General features: G+C 43.3%; 1 protein-coding gene across 10 annotated transcripts in view; it reads right to left on the bottom strand.

The window, feature by feature from the left end:
• The window catches only part of TFAP2B (transcription factor AP-2 beta), a 32,059-nt gene extending 10,904 nt beyond the window's left edge, over positions 1 to 21,155 (bottom strand). Inside the window, exons 1-6 of one of the 10 annotated variants that reach the window (XM_050972242.1) lie at positions 21,044 to 21,155; positions 20,683 to 20,911; positions 15,033 to 15,491; positions 9,840 to 9,900; positions 2,054 to 2,128; positions 1,570 to 1,789 (exon numbers count right to left, since the gene is read on the bottom strand). In XM_050972242.1, coding sequence (XP_050828199.1) covers positions 1,570 to 1,789; positions 2,054 to 2,128; positions 9,840 to 9,900; positions 15,033 to 15,491; positions 20,683 to 20,763 — 896 coding nt within the window. In that variant the 5' untranslated portion in view covers positions 20,764 to 20,911; positions 21,044 to 21,155. Of the gene's footprint in view, positions 1 to 1,569; positions 1,790 to 2,053; positions 2,129 to 9,839; positions 9,901 to 15,032; positions 15,492 to 16,847; positions 16,875 to 17,354; positions 18,961 to 18,980; positions 19,597 to 20,682 lie in introns of those variants that run through there. The other 9 variants (XM_050972246.1, XM_050972243.1, XM_050972245.1 and 6 more) reach the window with 9 other exon arrangements.
• Between the last annotated feature and the right edge of the window lie 439 nt (positions 21,156 to 21,594).

Below are 21,594 nucleotides of genomic sequence, written 5' to 3'. Positions count from 1 at the left end.
AGTCAGCAGCAGCCAATAATTATGGCTTGGGCCACGTCCAGAAATCTGCTGAAGTCCAATAATAATGCTTCTTTACCTTGGTAATTCTATTTTCTACAGAGCATCTCTCAGATGTTCTCCCTGCTCCATTTGTAGCTGTACAGCAGGAGCAGGCAGGTTTGCATCTGTAAGTAAAAATCTCTGCTGCTCTCCCTGGCAGCTGAGCAATGATTACAGACATTCACATGGAACAGCGGCTATTTTAGGAGACCCCAGTTCTCACGTGGATATTTGGGTGACTGGCCGCCTGTGGCAGAACTTTCTCCCTCATCTCCAGACACGGAGCCAGAGCCTTTGACGTCATCACAGAATTTTTTGCGGGGGCAAAGGGGAAACCCCAAACATCGACTTTATTTTAAAGCACCTTAGAGCCAACACATCCCAGTTGCTGCTATAGGAGTTTTCAGGATATTTCCTCCTCTAAGATTAGCAACTTTTAAAAGTGATCTGAAGTTTATTCACTGTCAGTTTGCATGCATCTCTCCTTATTTAAAAGTTACGATTTTGATTCCAGTCTGGTGTCTACCTCACACACAGAAAATGAAATCTTGTACCCTCTCAGCCTGAGTGTGTGAATTGGTACCTCATATTGCAACCTCGTGGCTTCTCCCCTGTTGTGACTGGAGACAGAGCCTGAGCTCACCTTTCTTACTGACAAGCCGTGCTGACAATTCGCAGTCCCTCAGGCACTGCCAAGAAGAAAAAGCCCTTTCTCCCTGGTAGCTTTTCCAGCTAATGGCCTCAGAGCTGAAATTCTTGCTGCTTCTACATAAAAGCCCAGTCTCCCACTTGTTATGATGGAGTGGCAACAGAACTTCAGGGTTATTCCTTGCTCCCCACTTTCTTTAGTGCCAACAATGCCAACTATTTTGACGTCTTACACCAGGACATTAGTGGGTGATTTGCACGAATATTAAGCAGCAAAGGCTTCGAGATCAGCTGTGAGTTACAGCAACTTTCTCTGTGTGAAGCACAAACTTTCTGACTTCCAGGGCTACCTGCTGGTGGCTTTTCTTTAGTCAGGTTCTTGCCCACCTTACAGTTTGCCTATCAGATCCCTGACAATTCCTTGTGTGACACCACGTGTCATAATTGACATAATTGCCTGATCGTTACTGCCACACAGAGCAAACCTCGTGGGTTTATCCAGGAAATCCCTAGAAATATATCAGCTCCTGAAATACTTGCAGTTCAGCCTGAAACACACCCAAAGGGGCATTTTATTTTGTCCACTTTCTAAGAGAGAAGTGTGAGGAGGAGAAAAGATAGGAAGTGTGCGCATGGACAAGGAGAAAATCTTTCTGTCTCAGTCCCTTCATTTGTGGCTAAACAAGGCCAAATATTTCTCTACTCTCCATATATTCATCCCAACGTTTGAACACAGCATATTTTTATCTTATCACCAGCATTACACACACGAGCTCTGACAGCAGGATCAATGCATATTTAAATCATCTGTACTGATGACCAAGGGTTTCTGGTGCATGCATGGAGGCTCAGACACATTCCCAGTTTGCCCCAACCTCTTACCTTCTAAGTACTCCTCCTAGGAGGGATGCGTTCAGACACTCTGGAGGGGAAAGGCGTCTCTGAACTTCTCCCACAGTTACTTTATACTTTGAAGTTGAGCTAAGCAAAGACAAGCGGCCGGGTACGGAGCAAAACACCTCTCCGGTATTGACTGAAATTCCACCCAGGAAGCCATCTTTATTCATCATCAAAGAAGTAACAGATTTTGGAGGAACCGGAACTGGAGAAAGAAAAGGGGAGGAGGGGAGAGAGAAACCATCACGCCACGAAGGAACACAGGGTAACCACAGTCTCTCTGACATGCACAGAACAGCAAAATGAAAGGGAGTTTTGAATCTCTGGCTACCTCCAGCAACCTAAAGGGTGCTGCTCCCCCAACCTCTAGGAAAGTGCTCCATGAATGATGGATGGAGAGAAGGGTGGTACAGTACAGCCTCTATGCAGGGTTTGATCATTGGGAAATAAAATACATATTGGCAAGCACCTGGCAACTTTCGGGTTTGAGCCTGTGTCTCACCCAGAGCCCCCCGATGCCTTTTGTACAACGGACAGCGCCTTTCTGGAGGGGAAAAAAAGAGGAAAATTTACTTTTTTTTGGCTAATGTTTCCATTACTGCTAAGCTGAGCCAGGAATAAATTCACTACACAAAGGGAGTTGCTGTCTTAAATAAGTATCAAGGCTGGAGGATACAGCAATGAGAAGACAGCTCTGTTATTGCTTTGTGTTTTTATTAAGTCTGGTTTATGAAATAAAATGAGTCTTTTCCTTCAGAAAAATGAACACCAGGAAAAAAATATCTGGTCTAACCATGGTGCTCTCCACTCTGATCATATTGTGCTGTCCGTGGACTAGAAGGAACTCTGCTGCCCCTAAATAAAACTGATTTAGTTACTGCAACACGTATTTAAAGGTAGTTATAGGGAAAAGTAAAAGGAGAATGATAAAGTGAAACTAAACAAAATAAAACCATGTTGTTCTCTCTAAGATAAAAATAAGTTTTTCTTTTCTCTGAGAAACCAGTGAGGTTATTTTAAGGGTAACCAAGGGATTATAACGAACAAATTCCTATAATAGCAACCAGACACACTCAGAAATGAACAAAAAAATTGGTTGAACTAAAACTGAGAGCAATTCCCCTGTGACATGAATTTTGTTTACAAATGAACTTAAATAACTCCCTCATAATTGTGTGTAAGTGTTATGATTTACAGCAGGTGCTCTAATCAATCACCCAATCACTTTAATTTATAGGGAGCCTCGCTGCATTTTCCCAGTTGTTTCATTTCTGCAAGTAATTGATAACAAACCATACTTAAGGTATGTTTTATGCAGGAGTTAATAAGAGCTGACAGCTGCTACTGCAGCTTCCTCTCGGATCCGCGGCAACACGCATTTCCTTATAGAAAATATAGGCTGAAATTGGGGCTTTGGCTGATGGGAGAGCCCTGGCAGTCCAGCGGGCATGTTTCAGAGGAGAAGACTAATTGATTACACACCCTCTTCAAGCAGATACTGCTCCACAATCTCCCCTTTCCACTCAATCAATTGCAAAACCTATTCGGCAAATAATAAGGTTCTATTATGCACATATGCCAGCTATTTAGGTAGTTATAATACATGTCAGTTAAGTCATAAAAGCCCTGTTTATTTGCAACATATCTGGAGAATCAAACCATTAGGGTTGAGCGGATATTTAAGTCGTCTGGAGCTGCTAAACAATAAGATCGGGTATCCTAATATATTACCAAGTGCTAACTACTGGGCAATTGCCAATTTTATAACCTCAGTGCATGGAATAGACACAACGGTGTTTCACTGTTTTTATTGCAGATCATTTCCTACTGCCAGACCAGACCCCCACAATAAAAGCTCTATAACAGCTAAAAACCAAAAGGCATGTCGATTTTAGATATACATATTGCTTCGAATGCCTTGTATACAGTCTCCAGTACAAACAAATTATTTTGAGGGGCTTGACTTCAGGGAATCGGAAAGTGAAATGGATTCCTATTTCTCTATTATTTTTAGTTAGGCACTTTATGCAGATCATAAAGGCGGTTTCTAATAGTTTGAGAATGGCTCAGAAATAGTTATAAAAGAGTTAGAGGCCCTCTCCTTCTTTCGCTGATATTATTAGGAGCTTTTTTTGCCATTGATTCTATAGGAAAAGACTCATTCATATATCAGAGGCAGTACCAGCAGACCAAAAAATTGTATTTGTATTTTCCACCTCAATATACATAAATATATTTCTTATTCATGCACAATGATCTGTCTGAGTGAAGCATCAGGTAGGAAAAAATAGAAATTTTAAAAAAAGTTGGATTAAAGCAGTGCCACCAGACTGATTTTCATGACTGGCATTTTTTTTTTCCTTGGGACAAACTCACAGGCTCTGTTAGTTCGAGTACACCTTTACCGTGGCTATATTTAGTGACCAGTTTATCAGGTCACTGTCCAGTGAACTGAGAAATTAAACAAGAGGCAGCAATTCCACGAACATCTGATCTTAGTCCAAACTCACTAAAGAGAGAAGGACCCGTGCAATGCTTAAATGTACCTCACCCCGCTCGCTCTGGCCTTTTGGAGCACTCATTACATTAGTTAACCTTTGAATTATGGATTTTCACGTGCTCGGTGGTTTTTTTTCCCCCCTCTCACAAATTGCTTTTGGGAAGCAGGCTGGCTCCCTTCCCTGCTATGCTGAGAGCTCCTCAGCTTCTTTTCCTAGCAGTGTTTCCCTGAAAAGGACGGTATGAACAAACCCATCAGCTGGAGCCTGCTAGCTTGAGCCCATTTGAGAGGCTTGCCAGGCGGTGTAAGCATATCTATTGCAATTTCATAGCTTCAGAGAGATCTGTTCTATCTAGGCTCTATATCTTCTGTAAATTACCTAATGCTGCCTCAAAAAAGTGTTTGCCATGGAATGAATTATCTCTATCTATATCATATCTATATGTTTATCATGGCTGGAGCTTTTCAGACACAGCCAAGACATCAGCAGAGATAACGGAACGTGGGGCTTTTGTGAGTGAGGAGATCTCCACGTCCGTGCGTGCAGCTGCATGTGTCAAATCCCTGCGCGTATGTAAATAAACCCGAGTGCAGAGTGTATTTTTAGCCAATGTCAACTTCCCCAGTTGGTCAGGGACTGCCACAACTGCTGAAATGACACAGAATAACACGCACGTATCCACGCAGCGTCCCCACCGCTCCTGCTTTCACTTTATCCCATTTAGTTCTTGTCATCCCCAGCAGAAACTGTTCGATTTTCTTTCACTCCCAAACTCTCCTTGCTGCGTGTGTGTGAGCACTCACAAATACATAATTCCCCCTTTCAAAATGTCTGCTTTCTCACTTTTTTTATTTTTCCTTATTTATCTCCTTTGTCCCTTTTCCCCCCTCTTCTTTTCCATCCCTTAATCTCCTTTCCCCCCCTCTCCTTTTCCATCCCTTAATCTCTTTTTTCCCCCTCTCCTTTTCCATCCCTTTATATCTTTTTCTTCCCTCTTTTTTTTTTTTTTTTCTTTCTCTCCTCCTGTGGTTACTTCCAGCCTCTTTGTCATTTCTCCCCCTTCCATTTCTCTTCAGCTTATCAATAAACCGGGAGAGCAACAGTAGCCGCTTGATTTGTTAGTAATTATAAGCATACTGTTCCTGCAAACGGGATCTCTAGATGAGTGAGATCGCTTTAGAACGACAGCAGGAAATGGTGGGGAAATGGAGCATGGCGAAACTCAGCGTGAAGCTTTCAGTTCTTTACATGTTTACAATTTTCTGTGCATACATTAAGTCTTAGGCTTTTTTTTTTTCTTTTTTCTTTTTTTTTTTTTTTTTTTTTGGTGGTGGTGGTTTTCTGTTGGGCTGGTCACCACGAACGTGTGAAAATGCGCACAAATGTGAACGCATTAGTGGAGATGGGGTGAAAAAAAGCTGTTTTAACGACAGTAAAACTAAAGAAATAATAGACTTATGTCCTGCAAACAGCTGTTCAATAATGGTTTAAACTATGGCTGCCATTGCAATAGCCCAGATGAATGATATCGTAGTCGAACCGTCAGATAAATTATCAATCAGAAGAAATATTTCCCGTATTTCTTACTAAAAAGTGTCGTGAGTAACTTAATTACTAATCAACTATCAAATTACTTTCAAAATTTTTACTCTGCCTGGGATTTAAATAAGTTCTTTGTCCATGCTAACAACAGGACTTTGCTCTAAGTGGCGATTCGGTCTGACTCAGAAGCCAAGCCTAAAACGTCCGGGAGCAGCGCCTGAGACGCTGAAACTGAAGAGACCCGGTTCTTATCTTAATTCTAAGGAACAAACACAAAAAGTGCGCGTTCATCTCGCATTTCCTTCTGTCCCCCTCGTCCCCTGCTCTCCTCCAGCCCCTCTCCCCCACCGCAAGCTGGGGCTGAATTTCAAGGTGGAATGTATCCCCTCGAAACTGTTTTGCATTTAATTAGAGGGGATCCTCAGGTTCAGTGGGTAACCCGGGAATAAGCACGAAACCGAGCGGCGTTGAAGCAGCATCTCTTGAGCCCCACATCTATCACCTGAAAAGCTGAGGCCAGAGTGGTTCTCAGTTAATCATTGATCAGCTGTTCCGAGGGGTGGGCAGGAAACTCGTGCTGGATTATTAACAGCTAAAAACAAAAGGTTAAGACACCTTCTTTCATGTGTTTCCTTAAAAAAGGAGGAACAACGGAGCGTGTTTGCAAGACCATGAATTAAGGTCTTCAAGTTAAAATGGCCTTTCATGCTAAATCAGATGTGGGTGTGCAGACGATCGTCAGAAACAGCTGAAAGTAAATAAATACATCAGAATAATTTTAAGGTCACTGACTGTGCCCCAGAGTCACAAAAAATTAACTTGGGACTCAGGCCATGTAAGGTTTTGCAGGAAGACAACTTCTTTCACCATAGAGAGTGCCAAGGAAATTTCAGATGAGCATTTGACAAGGGGACCCGGTCTTTTACTCCTGACACATGGCAAACCTTCTCTTCATTTCAGCAAAAATCGAGAGAAAGGCCTCAAAATGTGCAGCCAGTAAGCTCTGAAAGCTGAGTTGAATCTGATATTAATGTTCTTGGTGATTATTACCATCTTGATGATTTATCTGGTTCCCTCCCTCCCACTTCCACCATCCAAATCTTAATGGAAGTAGGAGTTAAAGATGATTTTTTAATGTCTCGTTGGATTTTTAGGCTGTTAATGTACCGCATCCTTCTCATTATTAGTTTATTGATTGTTCATTGACCAGCCCCCTTCAAATCGTATTAACCACCCTCTGCCAGTTTAGATTAGGGCACTTTAAAATGCACCTTTCATTATTTCAGCGCCACCACCACCACGGTGGAGTTCAGGCTTGGTAGCTTAATGCTCGCTCTAATGGGGCAGCTAAGAGACAAGGGGCCACGGTCCCTGCCTATTGCATTAATAGCTCAAAGGGGGCTAATACAGAAAATTAGCCTTAAACGAGCTCTGGAGATCTCCAAATGAAAGAGCCATTTATCACGCTGGCTACCTTCACTCCACTCGTTTGCTCTCTCTACTGGGAACAACTCATTTCCTCTTAACTAAATTACTTCAGAAATGTCAAGTAAGCTCGGATAGCAAACATAACAAGAGCCTGGGTATGTGTAAGCTGTTGTGTGGGATCGATACGGGAGATAAATCAATAGCTGTGTATGAATCCCTATATAATTTCATTAATATTTTGGCAAACCTTTTGCATAGAGAGATAATTCCCTCTGCAGGCCTCAGAGGCCATAAAGGAACAGACACAGCCTGGGTGATATAATGAAATTTAGGCTTCAAGTCCCCATCATACTTTTCCCACTGCTTTGCAAATGAAAGAATTTTAGGCACTGAACTAGGATTGGGTGGAGCAGACCCCCTGCAACCCTCCTCTACCATCACAGGAGTGCTCCACTGCACAAAAATCTGTCAATACCTGCGTGCCTCTCTGTCTATCTATCCGTGCCATCTGCCTGCAAGAACGACTCACAGAGTTTAAATAACTTGTTCTTGTTTCAAAGCACACCCTCACAGCTACAAACTGCAGGGAACAAAATGAAATTGATACTGAATGCTGTGCAGCTCCTTCCCTCGTCCTGATTAAATATTGACTGCCACAAATGTGACCTGCTATTTATTACCTATTTCTCTTCCTCTGCACCCACGAAACTCGCTGTGCAAAAAACCAAAAATTAAAAAAAAAAAAAAAGGATGAAAAAAATAATACAATATTCCTTTATGCTGGAAAGTTTCTTGGATCTCAGCCTTACTTCTAAGGAAGAAAACTCTGCTGCAGTGACTTTTAAAGAGCTGCAAATGCATCTCAGGCTCTTTCTTAGTAACCTTATTTCCAAAGAGCATGTGTCTCCTGTTCATCATGTGTTAACTCAGAGTATCTCTTCTGGCTGCAAATAGGCACAAGTAATCCCACCTAGATGGGACTGGGTCTCTTCAGGCAGCAGCTGCTCCTTCTGGGGCCGTTGCAATGCCCCCCACACACACGAAGCACACCTAAATATATGCCTAATGCATATAAAAACCTCTACCTAATACGCAATAATTGCAGGCATTGACATTGTAGCGCTACTCGCTGTCTAATTGCACCACCCAGCATGCACACGGAATGTCTGCGCTGTCCTCGTCAGCTGAAAGAGGGAGAGACACAGGCGTGCTGGGTGTTAAAGGAGGAAAAAAAATAGAGTATTTTGGATTTGTGTTCTGTGAAAGACCATCATGGAACAACCTTGGAAAGGAGTCTCTGTACCACAAATCAAGTGCCAATTAATCAAATGCACCCAAGAGGGAGCGTATGAGGTGTCAAGTGGGGGTGGGGAAGAGGGAGGAGAGTGAGAAAAAAAAAAGTTAAAAATACAACCAGAAACCATCAGGTTAAAGACCTTGAGTATAAACACCACCAAATATTCAAACTGAACCAAAACAGCAGAAACATACAACCTTTTTTTTTTTTTTTCCTTTTAAAGTTAAGTAACTTTCAATTTCTTAAAAAAAAAACAAAACAAAACAAAACAAAAAAAAAAACCTTCGACCTTTCAACCAATAGTCATAAATGGTGCTGTCAAATGGTCTTCAAGTTTTCATTAGTCCTTACTCAAATAACCAGACCTTGATCTTGTGTGAGAAAGAGAGATCGTGCATGGATATTTAAATTAAAAAAAAAAAAAAAAAGAACCAACAAAATACCCCCAAACAACTGACAACAAAACAAACAATAAATACACGGAAAGACCTCATGCTGCCTTCAACACATTTTGCATAAACACCCTCCCTGTTATTTTGCTTTACATCCTAGAAAATCGTCGCTGTTAAACTTTTTGTGCACATTTGACAAATAGCAAGGTCCCGGAGATAAGTGCCATTGATAGTAAGCATAAGGGACAGCGTTTTTAAACCTCATCTCTGGTACTTAAAATTGAATCTAGAAATAGAAACTCCTTAGATAATTAAAGATAGCTTTCCCTCCATTTGCAGCGTGTGATCTGTTTAATGTCTATCAGCATAACACAACACTAATCGCCAAGCATCTTCGAGTGACTGTCAGAGAAATGTAAAAAAATTAAGCAGCTGCAATACGCCCAAAATGAGTTATTGTAATTACATTTAATTAGTTTAATTAGTTAATTATTTTGCTTACAGCTGTACAAGAGACTGCAAACATTTGTTAATATCACATTCGCTTTAACAGTATGGGGTGATTCTGCAGTTACACTAAATCATGGGCGCATATGTAGAAAGATGTAAAAAATGGGCACGGGGAAGGGGGGAATCTTGGGGGAAGGGGGGAATCTTGGAGGGAGCGGCAAGAGGGCTGAGTCTGCCTTTCCATGGGCATCTCTTTCTCTCCGCGTTTGATTCGCCTGGGAAATGCGTTTAAACCCCAAAGGGAATCAACCCCTTCCCCCATTAAAAGCCAAGGGGTCCCCACCGAAGAGTATCGGGGGGAGAAGGGGAGGGAAGGGGGGCGCTGGGAACTGCGTTGGAGCACGGGGTGCCCCATTAGAGAGCATTCGTGTAATTAAACCCTTTGAAGGGCGGGGCAGGCGGGGATATAAACTTTTCCTTTCTCATGTCTTATCCCTTCACTCTCTCTGCTGATCCAATCAACTATTCATCTTGCTGCCATGGGTGCCTGCTTCCCGGAGAAATTCATTGCCCCAAAGTCAAAATATATCATGAAGATATCGCTACACAGTAAAAGTTTGTCTAGCTTGTTGGAATAATCCATACCTTTTTTAATGACAGACTGGTCCAATAAGTTCATACCGCTGTTATTGGCATCTTCAACTGACTGTGGATATAAAAACATCACTATTCAAATTGACTGGATATTAAAGAATCACGTACATAAATCATGTCATTCCAAACTGGAGTCCCTGTTATTTCCATTTATATTAATTCACTAGGGGAGGAGGGATTTTTTTTTTTTTATTGTTGTTATTATTATTATCATTATTATTGTTGTTATTATTTCCCCCAATCGACAAGGAAATTAAATTCTTACAAATTATATAGTCTTCTAATAAAACAAAAGGAGGTGTGAAGCATATGGGGTGCAATACTGGTTTTGTTATCTTATAAAACATCGATATCACATAGACTTCTTTGCATTCCATAAAGCTTTATATTTCTTCCTTTGAAAATGTGGCAATTTGGCAACATCTGCAAGATCTATTGCATGACATAAATGAACACGATTAAGGACAACTTAAATGCTCCCTCCCCTTTCCTCCCCCTCCTCCTTTTTCTTTTTTTTTTTTTTTTTTTTTTTTGTTTGTTTGTTTAACCCTGTTACATCTTACTAATTCAAGGGCCATTTACTTTTTATATATCATAGTTTACATTATGGACTTTTAATTAAAGCCTGAGCCTTTTGGAGCGCAGTGCAACGCCTACATCGTACAGGGGACGAGCAGAAAGAGATTTACAGCTCCCGAGGTTGCTTCCATGTCCTGAATGAGTGGGGACGGGGAGGGAGGAGCAGGAATACACATTATCAATAGTATGAGCCATCAAATTGATTGCCTAGGAAAAAAATGTCTCCGAATTTCAAAGCCTCGTTTCCCCCTTTTTTCCCCCCTTTCTTTCCAGCCTGCCGAGGAGCACACCTGTTATTATGGCAATAACTTCTTTAGCAGGGAAGAGAACAAAGACGGGCACAGAGGACACAGCAAATGTTGGGTTTCATTTCTCAAAACGAAAGTGGGATATACACCCCCCCCCAAAACAAACCATAATTACTGCTGAGTCTGCATTTGGCACAGTAAAGCCATGTCCGAAAAAAAAAGAGGTGTCATAAGTAGAATTTCTAGCAGAATTCTGACAGGTTCCGTTTTAGGGTAAATTCTGAGGTAAGGGGGGACCTTTGGGTTTATTTGCTTTATTATTTTATTTTTCCCATTACTACGACTAAAGAGTTTGGGTTTTTCAGTGTTATTGCCTATATGGGAAGCTGTCACCTTTTTCCTTGATAAGCAAAGCACCTTTCCAGCAAAGCAATGATTTACTTCACCATGATTTTAACTTTATCTTTGCTATGCTGAGAAGCTGAGCTTATTCGGATCCGGCCTTTATCTCTGTCTCTGTGCTCAGCGGAGACATTCCAGATGGAATGTGGTTTAGGAGAAAATTACATCTCCCCAAAATACGATGGAACAATATTTTCTATGAGAGCTTTCCCTTCATTTTCCTTGAATCCACCCTCAAACGAGTGCACACACAGAGCGGTGCCTTATGTGCTGGGTTTGGGCATGGCTGTGTCTCTCTCTCATAATCAATAGGCTACATACCTAAAGGGCACAAAATAAAATTACAAAGTCTTCCCTCCTTTCCCTGAGCAGCTCCCAACGAGGGATGATGAGCAAATCCTGCAGCCTGCTGGAGCGCAGCGTGGCGCACCTCGATGGCACAGAAACCGAGGTAAACGTGAAACATCACCTTCTCTTTTTCTTTTTTTTTTTTTTCTTTTTCTTTTTTTTTTTTTTTTCTTCCTTTTCCCCCCATCTTTCCTCCTTATCTCACCTTATCTCTGGAGTCGATGGTTGCGCGCACCCTTTATGCGTGTGCGTGCACTCAGCTCGCTCCATCAGCAACGTGGGTTAGTTGTTGTAGTTAATGAGAAGACTCCTGTCTGATTTTCTATCTAATTACGCCCTCCTGCTGGGTTTTTGTACAGGATATTCGCTCAGCATGCTGGCAGTTAATAGTCACAGAGAGGATCGTAAAGATTTAATTAGGACTGCATGCGGAAACGTGGAAAAACAACTCAGACTTTTAATTACTAGACTTCTTTAGTTAAAAGTGATACCAGGGGTTACTTTATAAGAGACTTGGGTGTTTTGGTGCAACTTAACTTTCCGTGGCTCTAGCTTGTACGTAGTAGCAGCGTGAGGGAGGAGGAGGAGGAGCGGAGGTGTGTGTGCAGGGAGGGGAAAGGTGATGAGTTTCCAGATAAACTTAGAAAATCTGGAGAGGAAGATTCCCCTCCCTTCCCTCCTCCAATAATCTGAGAGCCTGAAGCTTTCTAAGTACTACTTATAATCACCTTATTCAACTTCTGTGGATACATCTGAGTGAAAACCTTAAAAACTGACCTCTATATTTTCCTTCAAAAAGTCTACAGAATCTGAATTTCTCCCCTCCATTATTCCTTCATCGAATCCTTTATTACTGTAATCCTATTTTAACCCAGCCGGTGGGAAAAATATCTGGGAGTGTAAAGGTGGATTTTTTTTCCAAGACCCTATTAGAGGATGCAAATTTTTGTTCAATAAGGAGGTCTTGGCTTCTCTGTTCCCTGTCTGAAGGCTGTAAATAGTGGATTGAAAATTCCTCTCGAGAGGGGCAGCAATAGCAATACAGTGTGTCCTGTTTACAATAACAGAGCGCTATCGTGTTACAATCACTTAATTCTAGCCCTGGACAATGGCTCACACATGGACTGGATTTGGTGTTTATAAAATAACCACTGTTTCTTTCTGTCACGCACTCTCTGTCTCCTTCTCCTCAGCCCAGCCCATTCTCATGGCACATATTTGATCAGACATGCATAAGCTACAGCAAATAGAAACATCTTTATCCAACTGTACATCTAGATATCCGTTAAACTTTTTGGACAACTGAAATAAGAAAAAAAAAAATCCAGGATTTGAAACCCTTCCTGAAAATTATATCTAGTTATGGAGTATAATGTGTATACATTGCCTGAATAAAAATTCCTGTTGCTAGAAAAGATTCCTGAAATCTAGAATAAATCCATGTTAAATACCAAGATGGAAAACTGCCGAACTTCATCTGTCACTAGTGGAGGGACAAGAATAGAAAATGCTGAGTGGCAGCAGCGAGTTTTGGGCTGCTTTCCCTCCTGCCTGCGTTAACTTGCAGTTGGACACCTCTTCCTTCACGTGTTTCTCCTTGGGATACCCTCCTCTCCCTCTTCCCCTCCTCCCCCAACCTGGGAACAAACTTTCAGAAACAAGGGGCCCGTTTAATTTCCTGCTGTCCCAGTACCCCAAACCCAAACCCCAGCCCTGCGGGTCAGCAGCCTCGCCTGTCCCATCCCATACCATCCCATCGCACCCACCCTGGCCCTGCCAGCCCCGGCCAGCAGGTCGCGGGTGGCCGCGGGTGGCCCCGATGTTCCCAGACCATTGAGGGGAGGCACTTTCCACCAGTGCAGTGCCCTTCCCTCAGAAGGGGTGTTTTATTGGAAAATGGATGGAGAACTGCTTTATTTGAACTCCTTCTTTCCTATTATTTCTTCTCTCCCTTCTCTTCTTTATGTCTTTCTTTCTTTCCCTGTCTTTTCCCTTCCTTTCCCTCTCTTCTCTGTCTTCTCTTCTTTCCCCCTCTCCTTTCGTCCTTTCTGCATTTTATCTTTTTCTTTCTTTCCTTCCCTTCCCTCTCCTCTGTTTTACTCTCTTTCTCACAAAAGCACAACAATTACCGGCTACTCTGGGGAAAGTGTAAATATCCAGGCACCAACAGTACCTAACGCCTATCGGCTGCAGAGAGAAAGGAGGAGAGCGATCTGCTTTCTGCATTCACAGAGGTAGAACTCGCCTTGACTTGCAAACCACTTTGTCTGAGCCAGGAATGCGAGACGAGACCTGCGCATCGCACCCGCGGCGGCCAGGGGCTGCCCCCAGGTCTCAAAGCCACCTTGGAAACCCGCAGAAAGCAGCGACCCGACAGTCACTGAGCTCGGAGGCAGGAGCAGATCCAAACGGCAAAACCTTTCTTTTTCTAAAACATTTCGCCCCAGCAAAGCTCGGGGATTTTCCCGTGCAGCCCTAAGACAAGCCTCAAGCCAAAGCAATGCATCCCCTCCACTTCCCTTCATCTCATTCCTCTCATGTTCAGCAGTATCCCTTTTTCACGGCTATTTTTTATCTTCCCAGCTCTTCTTTCCCCCTTTCTTTTTCCCTTTCTGTAACTTTGAAGTCGTTATTTCATTCAGTGGTCCATGCCTTTATATATAGCAAGACTAAATGCAGATACAGATGTGATATATAATAAAGAAATTTTGGGGGGTAAAAAAATATAAAAACGCGTGGAGGGGAACCCCCAAAATCCCGATTAGGAGAGCCTGAGGCAGGACTTGGACCCTGGAGGCTCCAGCCCCGGCCTCGAGGGTCCCCACGGGCTGGCCATGCCCTGCTCCAGCAAGGTGCAGACCGCCCCAGCAGCGAAGCTGTTAAGGGTCCTTCTGTTTTTAGGGAATAACACGTGATGATGAGTTTCGCGTGGGATGGAAGAGAGCTGGGAAATACTGTGCTTTGAGCCCGGCGAAACTCCTTTGTTATCCAAAAAGAGGGAATGAAACTATTTAAAATCAGCGCTACCTTACCAAGAACACTCAACAAATAAGGGGGTGGGGGGACGGACAAGGGACTTGCTCCCGATCACCAGTTATTGCTTTTGATTTGGGTTTTGTTTATAATTTCCCTCCCTCCCAGATGAAAAATGTAGTAATTCGACAGTTTCATCAAAATCTCTGAACGGCAGGAAATTGGCTGGGGGGAGGAGGGGGAGGGTGGAGGGGAGTGGAAGATGAGATTGCATGGGAAATAACTGGGATTTGAAAAGCCAAGCTTGAACTCTGCCAGCTTTTGAAACACGTGGAATATTTAGAGCAGCATGTCTGCCTTCCCCCTGCACTTTGCTGCTTTGCCATGTAGGGGAGGGTTTATAAAGCAGAGCCTGTGCGTGACAGAGAGGAAATAAATTCTCTTATTAAAAAAAAAAAAAAAAAAAAAAAAAAAATAGAGGAAGAGGGAGGGGGAGTACCGCAGTTACAAAGCCGGTGTGGAAAAAGAATGGCAACCCACAGCAATATCGCTGGAAATCCCTCAGTGACCATTCCTAGCCCAGGGACGGGGTCTCCAGCTGCACGGCCCAGGAGAAAGAAACGCGGTGCCTTACCTGGACCTCCTCCATGCCTGGGTGTCCGATGCCATGCAGAGAAAGGCTGTCCCCCATGCCAGAGTCAAGGCCATGGTGAGCTGAGTGCAGGAGGACATCTGGCCTCCGTACTGAGTGGTAGTCCCGCCTGGGGTCCAGTCCCGAGAGCTGGGGCAGGGCGGCCCGAGGCTGTGGCAGCAGTGACCCGGTTTCTGATCCCACCTCTTGCCTCTGCCTCTGTCCCCAGGGGTGCTGCTGGGGCTGATGCAAGGGGTTTAGGGAGTAGGGGTCATTGACATGGGAGTAAGGGTCCTGGCTTTGGTGGTAAGGAAGAGGCTGGTAGGGGGGTGGGAAATAAGGCGGCTGGAAATCCGAGGATGGGGTGTGAGAGAGCGGAGGAGCGCTGGAGTAGGGTCCCTGTGAGACGGATCCCAGCTGGGACAGCCTGGAACTGTGGCTGGGCACTCCATCATGCCGGTCCTACAAGCGGAACGACATACGAACAACAAAAGAGAAAGAGGACCGTTTTTAGAAAAAAACAAAACAAAACAAAACAAAACCAACAACGACAAAAACCAAAAAACAAAACAAAAAAAGAAACGACCAAAAAAAAAAAAACCCCACGAAAAATCAAAAGCAGCACAAACCCACCCCGGAGTTAAATAAAATAAAATAAGATGTAAACAGCTGGAAAGTGGGATTCAGATGTGCCCCCTTCTCCCTCCACTTATTAGAAATGTTCCAGTGTTTTGCACCCACGTCGTGCCTATTCCCAGGAACTATCAAGGAGGGGGAAGGGGAGGGGGTGTGAGGGAGAATTGCTAAATGTCATAATTAAAAATGTAGGACTAGTGCTCCAAATACATGTACCATCTGCAATTTCAGACCAGTAGTATAATTCCCAATCCACAGCCCCCTCAAATCAAACCAAAGGGGAAAAAAGAAAACATTAAAAAATTAAGAGCACCAAACCACCCGTCTATCCAGGCAACCCACCCCTTCTCCTGCCTAAAGTTTCCCAACATCTGTTTATTCCCTCTGCTCAAGTCCTGTAACTCAAAATCACCAACCCATTTTCACGTGGAAAAGCCCAAAAAGAAAGTTGCACTTCTCGGAAGGCTCCGAGGTAAGAAGTTGTGTGAAAAAGGACTTGGGAAAAAGAAAAAAAAAAAGAGAAAAAAAATCCAAAAATAAAAATTACAGGGAATCTTTGCTTAAAGGGAGTCTACCCCTTAAACCAATTATTTAAAAAAAAAATCAAATCAAATAAAAATGAAACATCAGTATTGAACATCCAGACGCTATGATTTCTGCAGCAACTTCCAGTGTCTTTTGTTTCCTTTTCCAATATTATATTCCGGAGAATGGGGTGGGGGTTAATTGTAATGAAAAGTCTTTGGGGTGTGTGGGGGGGACAGGGGGTGGGGGGAGTGTGTAGAGGCTTCAGAGAAAAGGTGGGAGAGGAGTTTTGTCCAACTCCAACGCACTGAAACTGCGAGGTTAAAGTAAACAAGAAAAATATCTATTCCACAAAGTGTAGTTTGAACCCCCACAAGCAATGGCACACATGGCTTAAAAAAAAAAAAAAGAAAAACAACAAGGAAAAAAAGTTCTTTTTCCCCTGCTCTCCCCCCCAGACTCCCCTAGCTCAAATCGGGAACACACAATGCAAAAAGGGAGAAGCAGCTGCAAGCCTCCTCCAATTATTGTGCTAAATTACCAAGCCAAAGGCGTTTAAAAAGACAGAGAGAGGGAGAGAGAGACACAACAGATCGAGAGAGAGAGAGAGAGAGAGAGAGAACATGCAATTCTAGTACAACATGGATCCAAACTCACCATGGCGGAATAGGTGTGGACTAACATCTGGAAATAAAAAAAGTCTTGTAATAGCTAAAAATAAAATAATGGTGATAATACTAACAATTGGAGGGAAAAATATCAAGGAGATCTGCAAAGGGACGTGTTGGACACAGGAGAACAGCTTGAGATATTTCGAAGTCTATCCATCAAAAAAAAAAAGGTTAAAAAAAAAAAAGAAAAAAAATGAAAAAAAAAAAAAAAGACCAGTGCCCCCAAAACCGAGCCTGGAAACCTCTATCTACATATATGATTCACCCCTCCCTCTCGGGGTTTTTTCCTCCTTTTTTTTTTTTTTTTTTGGTTTTTGTTGGTTTTGTTTTTTTGGTTTTTTTCTTTTTTTTTCTTTTTGCCTTTGAGCTCCCAAATACAATCCTCTTCAACCCAAGGCTAGGCTCAGACTGCTCCGCTACCCCTTCCTCCCTTTCCTTCTCTACACCGCCTCATAATAATTGATATTCATGACTATTAATATTACACGACTACTTTAAAGGGAGAATGCAGGACCAAATGGAGCGTGAAGCTGGCAGCCAGCTCGAGAGCTCCCCTACTATTGTAAATGACGTTCATTCAGTGGAGAATTACTAGATGTAATCAGACGAGGGGGGCTGGCAGAGGCAGAGTTTGGGGAGAGGGAGGAAAAAGTTTAGCGAGGAAGAGGCAGAACTTCAATTAACTCGAGCAGAGGAAGATGCAGAAAGTAGAGACTGCTGAGCTGGAGCATGGAAGCGAGGTGAAGCAATGCTTGAGGGAGAGAAGAAGAAGAAGAAGAAGAAGAAGAAGAAGAAGAAGAAGAAGAAGAAGAGGAGGAGAAAAGTATATTTCCTTTTCGTTTTAATATATATTTAATATACATTCCTAATACGAAGAATTGATTGCCTTTGGTGCTTTTGTTCTGCAGTTTGGTGTTGGGGTTTTTAAGCAAATAATGAAGAAAAAAGAGGTGTTTTTGTGTTTTTTTTTTTTTTTTGTAATTTTTAAAGGAATGGCAGAAGAAACGTGCAGTCACTGTAACATGCATCTATTTACAGTGAAGATAAAACCTTTCTGGTGCATGTTACAGATCATATTTATTCGCAATAGCCAAATAAATACTTGAATCTGCATTGTTGGGCTCCACTTTTTTTTTTTTTTTTTGTCTGAATCATTTTTCTACCGCCTGATATGAAAAAATATATATATATGTACATAGATCTCCCGATTTCCACCCAAATGTGAAATGCATGGAGTGAATTTTAGAGGATAGTAAATTTATAGTTTTGAGGCAAAGCCAGGGGCGATATAAAACCTTTTTGATGTTGCAGGAACCCGTTCAACTGGACTGTCTGCCATTTCTGTTAAAGTTCAACTTACGTTCCTTCCTAAATAGACTCACACTTCCCAGAGCTGCCCCCCCCGCACGCACCCGCACACACACACACTTTTGTTTCAAGAACAGATTCAGTTTAAGTGGCTGAGACGCCATCGTGTTGTTAATTATACATCGGAAAGAAGAGAGAGAAATATTTTTTAACATAAATCTAGAGGGTTTAGGCCTTTAAAAAAAAAAAAAAAGAAGGCAACAATTTTTTTTTTTTTTTTTTTTGGCGAGGGTACACGTTACAAAATGCCCTGGAGCGCATCCCCAAGTTAGGATCCACCCTGCCCGCGGCCAAATCCCACCCAACTGCTCACCCAGCTCTTCTCTCCCACGGCAACCTACAAACGTGGGTGTCCGTAAATCCACAGCCCTTAAGACCCCCCCACCAAAAACAGGGTGGAAAAAAAGCCCTCATCCCTCGGCAGCAGGGACGGGAGATGTTTTGTCGCCTGCTGCTGCGGGCAGAGACAATGGCCAGGCTGCGCCGGGAGACGGGGAGGGAAAAGCAGCGAGGGCTCAGCGGGCTGGAGACACGCGGGGACAGGCACAAACACATGCACACACACACACACAATACACACACACGTGTGTGCTCGCTCTCTGCTCCTTCTGCAAATGCTGCTTTTTGCCCATGGTAATTAGCCGGACGGCAGCTTTTGGGAGTGAGGCATTTCTCCTGCGCTGCCGGCGCGTCCCCTCCCCGCTTCCCTCCATCCCGTCCTTTCTCCGGCCGGGAGCAGCCGGAGTTGTACCTTCCCTCAGTCTCTTCCTGCGCTTTTCCCGGGAGTTTTCCCTCTGTAAGTGCCAAGGCGCTCCCGGAGGGGAGGGCTGCGGGGCTGGGGACGGGGCGGCCCCGACGGCGCTTCCCGGGGGGCTCCGGCCGCTTCCCGATCCCAGCCCTGCCCGGCTCCTGCCCGTCCGCTTCCCAGTACACGTCCGCTGCCCGATCCCCGGCCCCTGCCAAGCAGCCAGCCCCTCGCTCGGTATCCCCTCTCTCCTTGGTACCCAGCCCCTGCCTGCTCCTTGCCCGGTCCCCGGTGGCTGCCCGGTCCCACCCCGGCTCCAGCCCGGTCCCACCCGGCTCCTGTCGGGTCCCACCCCGGCCCCTGTCTCCGGTCCCTGCTCAGTGCCCAGTCCTTTCCCGGCCTCTGTTCTGTCCCCGCTCCCTGCTCCGTCGCTGATCCCTGCTGGATCCCCAGCCCTTTCCCAGATCCTGCCACGTCCCTGACCAGCCCCTGCTCCGTCCCCGGTCCCTGCTCAGCACCCAGTCCATCCCCGGCCCTTGTCCTGTCCCCTGTCCCTTCCCTGTCCCCGGTCCCTTCCTTGTCCCCGGCCCCTTCCCGGTCCCCGGTCCCTGCCCGGCCGCCTCCCCTCGGAGCAGCTCCGGCGCTGGAGGTGACGGATTGCGCCCTTCTGAAAATCTCCCCCCATGATCGCGTACAAACGCCTCCCACTTAATTAAAAAATAAAAACAATAGGAAAAAAAATAGAATATTATTTTGCGGAGCGCCATCCTCACTCATATTTTCAGGTTTTTTTCTTTTTTTTTTTCTCCTGCTCGTTTCTGAGAAAATCCCGCACGCTGGTTAAACTTACAAGGAATACACTCGCGGAGCCCGTTTGGAAAAGATCCGGATCAGGAAACCGTGCAAAATTAAAAAAGGTTTCGCAGTGTTTGAGCTGTGCTTTTTTTTTCCTCCCACCTTGGTTTGCTTTTTAACCTCGAAAATAAGGTCTGGATAAAGCTCACAACTTTTTGTGTCCGCGGACTATGCGGAGCTGCCTCCGACTGTATCGGTTCGGGTGTGTGAACTCACACACGCACAAGAATGTATCTGCCGCTTAATTAATGACAGTATATGTACACATGCACATCTCATCTGTGGGTGTAGAGGTATTAAAAAGTCGAAAAAACATATCCGATTGTGAAAACAAGAAAAAACAATAAGAAAAAAATTCCGTATTCGGGTTGATCTGAGTTTGGAATTGCAAAATAAAAAATAAAAGAAAGAAATGCATCCAGTCCCTGAATACCGGATTGCGTTTCTTTTCTATTTTTTCTCTCTTTTAAAAATTTTCCTCAACATTTGTCCATATTTAATCAAATCATATATCATTGGAGGTCTAAACAATCAAACTCTTGCCTTTAAGTTGCCTCATTCCAATCCCCAGATCATTTCTTTGATGTTTTAAATCGCATCAAACAGCTTTTCCATGAAAAAAAAAAAGTTTAGGACTTGGCATGCTGAATACAAATATGCAAATAAATAAGCATTTAAGCATTTACTCTCTGTTTCCTATCTCTATATTCATGTGTGCTGGTGTATGTCTATTTCTGCCTGGATGTATATGTAGAGCTATATATGCATTATATAGCCATGCCTGTATCTATATGCTAGATGTATATTTAAATATACATATACCCTCTTACTCATATGCATATTATATACTCACCTCATAGATATCTTCATACTTGACATTTTCAACCAGTTTCCAGAGCATGATGGCAGGCTGTTCTCTAGGAGGTGAGTGCATTCATGTGAAGAGCAGATGTCTGGATTCTCAGTACTTCTCTGTCTGTAATGATCCATCTATAATTGGAAATGGGGGACAGACACCAAATCCGACGTTCCTCTTCCATCGCAACTTATATCTGTTGTCTGAAACAATAGGCTGCAGAAGCCTACCTCAATGGGATAGTAAAAAACATTATCTGCTACATAGTTACATATAGCTACAGACATATATGTGACTAGATATAGACATATATACACATATAGAGACTTATATGCAGGCATATAAAATATATACATACACAGAGCTGCACGGTCACAATTTACACAAGCAGGCACCCACACACACATATATCTCTGAACAGGCAACTTTTCCCCACGTATAGACATATTAGTTGCCACATTTAGATATGTAAATTATATATATTCTTCCACATGTGGGCACATGGAGACTGCATGTTACATATGCACATGTGCACGCAAACCTGGTTAGTTTATACAGGAGTGTATTTAAATGCACATATGTGAATGTAGTTATACATTTACACATATATATGTTGGTATAGAGGATTAAGTACTCACATTATGCAGTGCATATATCTGCTGTTTTAGTAGATGGTTGGATGGATGTATAGATAGATAGACAGATAGATAGAAAGATGAAATTAAATTAATAATTTTTCAATGCTCTCTATGATAAAATAAAGGATATGTTGCCTCTGCACTAAGCGATTCATCATTTACAACGAGATATGATGCTTTTCCCCACATGCAATATGCTTTTATTTACATGTCCAGAAATTATCCTCTCATATGCAGTTAAACACCAAAACAGCGTCTCATCAAAGCACAT

Source organism: Serinus canaria, chromosome 3 (assembly GCF_022539315.1).
Source record: "Serinus canaria isolate serCan28SL12 chromosome 3, serCan2020, whole genome shotgun sequence".
In the NCBI taxonomy this organism is placed as follows: Eukaryota; Metazoa; Chordata; class Aves; order Passeriformes; family Fringillidae; genus Serinus; species Serinus canaria.
The sequence above is the reverse complement of the archived record's forward strand: the minus strand, read 5'-3'. Positions and strand labels throughout refer to the sequence as shown.